This window comes from Lotus japonicus, chromosome 3 (assembly GCF_012489685.1).
Source record: "Lotus japonicus ecotype B-129 chromosome 3, LjGifu_v1.2".
Taxonomy (NCBI): Eukaryota; Viridiplantae; Streptophyta; class Magnoliopsida; order Fabales; family Fabaceae; genus Lotus; species Lotus japonicus.
The window spans coordinates 46189481-46193888 of record NC_080043.1 but is presented as its reverse complement, the minus strand read 5'-3'; the positions used below and the strand labels follow the sequence as shown (position 1 = coordinate 46193888).

Genomic DNA, 4408 nt, shown 5'->3' with positions numbered 1-4408 from the left:
CTTGGTTCCATAAGCAACACAGTTATACAAATACAGAAATGTATATTTGGAGTTGCAAAACCAAGGTTTTCAGTTGAAAATTTTGCTGCATCGAAATTCAAGAATGCACGTTATGAGATTTCGTACCTCACAAAACGTGAAAGGAATATTAAACCTACATTGGGGTTTAGTCGAATTCAACTTAAAACCATACATGCACTTTGTTATGTCTTCATTAGTTGCTTTTGATACCATAAGAATTCCGTAAATAAGACTATAATAGTGGTTGAAGTGAATAAGCATTGTTTGACCAAATGAATCCCCAGACCAAGTGCATCGTCAGATCAAGTATAATATTAGATGATATGGTGTTAGCTATGTCTCTAAAATTTGAAATATTCTTATTTTAAGTAAAATATATCATTCTTTTTAAGGCTCATAAAAATATTTCATTTCTACCTTATAACTTCTCTATTCTAAGGTACAAAAGAATATATATCTGAGAGAAAATATGAACTGTGTTTCCATAAACAAAAGCTTGGAAGGATTGATGAATTCATCTGGATTGATGAGTATGAAGGTATTTGATCTTTACCATAATTGCGAAGTTTAGATCTGAATGACACTCAAGTCATTGTCCAGGTAATAAAACACATAATTAAAGTTGAAATGGAAGCATTAAGCATAAAATTGATTTCTTTCTTTTCTATAATTTGCTTCCATTGTGACAACTGATACCAATGAGACCCCTCCTTTGTACTATGTTTTGCCTTTCTTGCTTGAACATTCCGTCAATTTCACGGTTGTCCGATCACTTGAGTACTATGTAGGTGGGTATTATGTATGTTTTGCGTTAATTAAGAGAGTAATTGAGTGAGTTGAATGTAATGGAGAACCTGATGAGCTTGACAACGTTTGTTTGTTGGGAGTGTGAATGGAGGAGAATGGATTACCAAGAATATTGTGCTAATTGTTCGTGTATTGGTGAGGATTGAGGCCCAAGGATAATGTTGTGGTAATGGTGGTGAGTTTTATATATAGAGAATACATGAGGGCGAATTAGAATCCATTTGAGGTGGTATTGACCAATCAAATTTGAGTTAGTTATGTGATAATTGACTTTCACGTAATGTTGTAATTAATGTGGTGTGCTCACTTCACTACTCACATTACTTACCACGTTACATGTAAGTTAATTACTACTCAACTAAACTCAAATCTAATTGGTCAATCACAAAAAGAAATTTGATCTGCATCATCATATTCTCTATAAATAAAACTCACCACCAATACTGTCATCGGGACTCGATCCTCACCACAATACCAGCAATAAGTACAATATTCATGGTAACCCATTCACCTCCATTCACGCTACCACAAACGGAAGTTCTCAAAGTCATCATATTTTCCATTTAATTTAACTCACTCACTAATTAATGCACACCAACGATCACAAATTCAAGATATATACCATTAAATAATGTGGTAGTTTTTTAATGTGAGTGTCCTCATTTCACATGGTCTCTTAAATGGTTGTGACCGGAGTTGATATGTTGCCGAAAAATGACTAGGTGGTGGTGGAAGAGGGAAGAAGAGAAATATCAGATATTTCTGTAATTTTTGCATGGTGAATCACTATCCTTGAATTTTTAAAATAATATATCTGTAGTTGCAGTTGAATTTTCATTAAATGTACCACAATGATTCATTTTTTCCCTAGACCGTGGTAGCTTATTTGCTCCTTTTTACCTTAAGGTTTCTCATTCACTCTTGTTATTTAGAAGATTTACTCTGTGTGACCATGAAATGTCCACAAATAAGTTTCCATTAATTGGAAAATGATGTGTGTTCACACCTTTCACTCACACCCAGCATGAGAGAGATAGAAATAGAAGAGAGATGTGATAGGAAAACATAAGGGAAATGAGAAGAAAAAGTTAATGAAATGAGAAAAAAAAAGATAATGTGAATATATCAAACTTGTTTCCTTTTTCTTTCTTTTCAAGTCTCAAAGTGTCGCGATATCAATTCTAATCTCAAACAAAAGTACATATGGTACAACATGAAACTTCCTCACATCTTCAAAAGCGAACTAATCAAGCAGAGCCCTTGCAATCAACAATCAATCATATACAGATTGTTTCTTCCCTCATTCTGCCTTCACAACAAGAGTCTCAAAGCCATCAATATTAGTAGTCGCATGTTTTAAATTCTTTCCCAAAACCATTCCTCCATATCCATATTGTTGCACAACCAGCACAGAAGCCCGCGACCCAAAATTGTTAGACGCCAAAATATCCCCTACCACTCCAAGCTCAATGCAATCACACCATTCCAACAAACTTGAAAAAACACGAGAACTCCTACAATTCCCTTGTCCCACTATGTACAAGTCACAAGCAAGCTTGTCGAGCTTATTTAGTACCATAGGTATTTCCTCACCATTATGGACATCAACCTCCGAGTACGAGATAGAGTCGTCATTGTTCACTGCAGTGAGCCGAAACGCACTCACGTACTCATCATCCAACTCTTTTTGCTTCTCACTATCCATTACGGCATTCAGTATTCCCTGCGCTTCACTGTGATGTGTAGTATCCACCTCTGCGGCTTCATCGAACAAGAGAACTCGAAAAACTGATAGTTGGATTCCTGGATGCCCGGCCATCCTCCATGCAACGGCCAAGGCTTCACGGTCGTCCGGCCCTCCAACAAACAGCATGATAATACGGATGTCGGTTTTGGGCAACAACCCGAAGTCCCGATCCACGAAGATTCCAACGGAACAAGGCGCACCTTGTATCACGTTTTGATTTATGTCTTTGTACGCGACACTTGTGGTTTCAAGCGACGCTTCTGAGGTTAAGTGTTTGTGGAACGGAAGGAGAATTAAGCTCGTACGTTTCTCATTGGCCGCATTGTATATGTCTTCGTGAATGGTTGCGTAGGCTGACACCACGTTCAGGGTTTGGACTCTCACAGCATCGTAGGCCTCAGCTACCGAGAATAGAAACCAAGAAAAAATGGTAAGAAAAGAGGAGAATGAAAATTTAAGACACTTAATTAAAACTAATCATAACTAATAGAAAGAGGTAATATAAAATATTTTAAGGCGAAAATGTAGGTTTATCCTTGCTCACCTAATGATTGGAAGGTGTGATTGACGCTTTCAAACTCTGCTTGAGATTTGGTCAGGTTTTGTTCTCCGACCTGGCTGATAGGTTGCGCCATGTGGGCGGCAACAAGGGCAGCTCCACGTCCGGTAAGTTCAACGAGGAAAAGAGCGAAGACGTGCATCGGGGAGAGTCTCGTGGCATTGAAGGATTCGATGAGGCTTATCATTCCTGTTGCATGGCGATTGTTGTGGACACATGCTAGGATTCGAAGCTCTGCATCAACTCTTAGCTTTTGTATGGTCTTTAGTTTGTTCTGCTCAAATCTCTTTCTTGGCTTGTAGATGATGTTGATGATGGGCGCAACTACCATGGTCATTAGAATAACAGCTGAAGTAGCCACAGAATAGGTCGGTATCATAAAAATCTGTAACAACATATGATGAAAATGAATAACATTTCTTTCACACCTTAAACTCATCCACACCATATAAAAATCTTATGTGCACAAATTGTGTCTAATTTTATGTCTCCCCAATAAAATTTTAAGTTTTTTTTTCATGGGATAAGAAATTGAAACACCATTCACACACAGAAGATCATATTCAACGTGCTCAATGCATGTATACTTTCAATTAAGAATTAAATGAATACCTGTCTGTCCCAAGCCATGGCGAGCATGATCAATCCTATAGCACCTTTGGAATTGAGAATCAAGCCTAAGGACAAACCATCTTGAAAGCGCATGCCAAAGAAGAAAGTTGTAAACAAAGTGCTTACAATCTTGAGGGTACACAACAAGAGCACAATCAACCCTGTAAAAGGCCAATGCACTTGGAGGAACATGGATTGGAACAAAAGTCTCATTCCGCTTCCATTGAAGTAGAGAGGCACAAAAAATCCACCAGCAAAATCATCTGAAATCGAAATCAGATGGTCAGCGAACCTCCCATGAGGTAAAATCAGTCCGTACACAAAAGCCCCGACAATGGAATGTGTTCCCAGAACTTCTGTAATTAATGAACAAACCAAAACCCCCATCACCACATACAACAATTCCTCATCATCCAACTCGCCATTCTCCGTCTTGCGATTGATAATCCGCATAAGGATCGGACGTACTAAAAAGATGCATACAAAAACGAAGACTGTAACACCCCGATTTCCAGGTGTCACTTTAGTAACCAAAAATAGACTTTACGCTGAAAACAGGTAATTTTTTTTCGTTTGATACCTTTTAAATCAAGCAATAGAAAATAAAGACAAAACCCAACCACTAAACTAACCAACACACAAATATATACACATGTACAGCC

General features: G+C 37.8%; 1 protein-coding gene across 1 annotated transcript; it reads right to left on the bottom strand.

Moving 5' to 3' along the window:
* Positions 1-2128: 2128 nt before the first annotated feature.
* On the bottom strand, positions 2129-4199 carry LOC130744224 (cation/H(+) antiporter 15-like). The gene is made up of 3 exons (XM_057596418.1): positions 3747-4199; positions 3120-3519; positions 2129-2976 (listed from the first exon to the last, which is right to left on the bottom strand). The coding sequence occupies exons 1-3, from the start codon at positions 4197-4199 to the stop codon at positions 2129-2131; spliced, it is 1701 nt and encodes a 566-aa protein (XP_057452401.1).
* Positions 4200-4408: the final 209 nt, after the last annotated feature.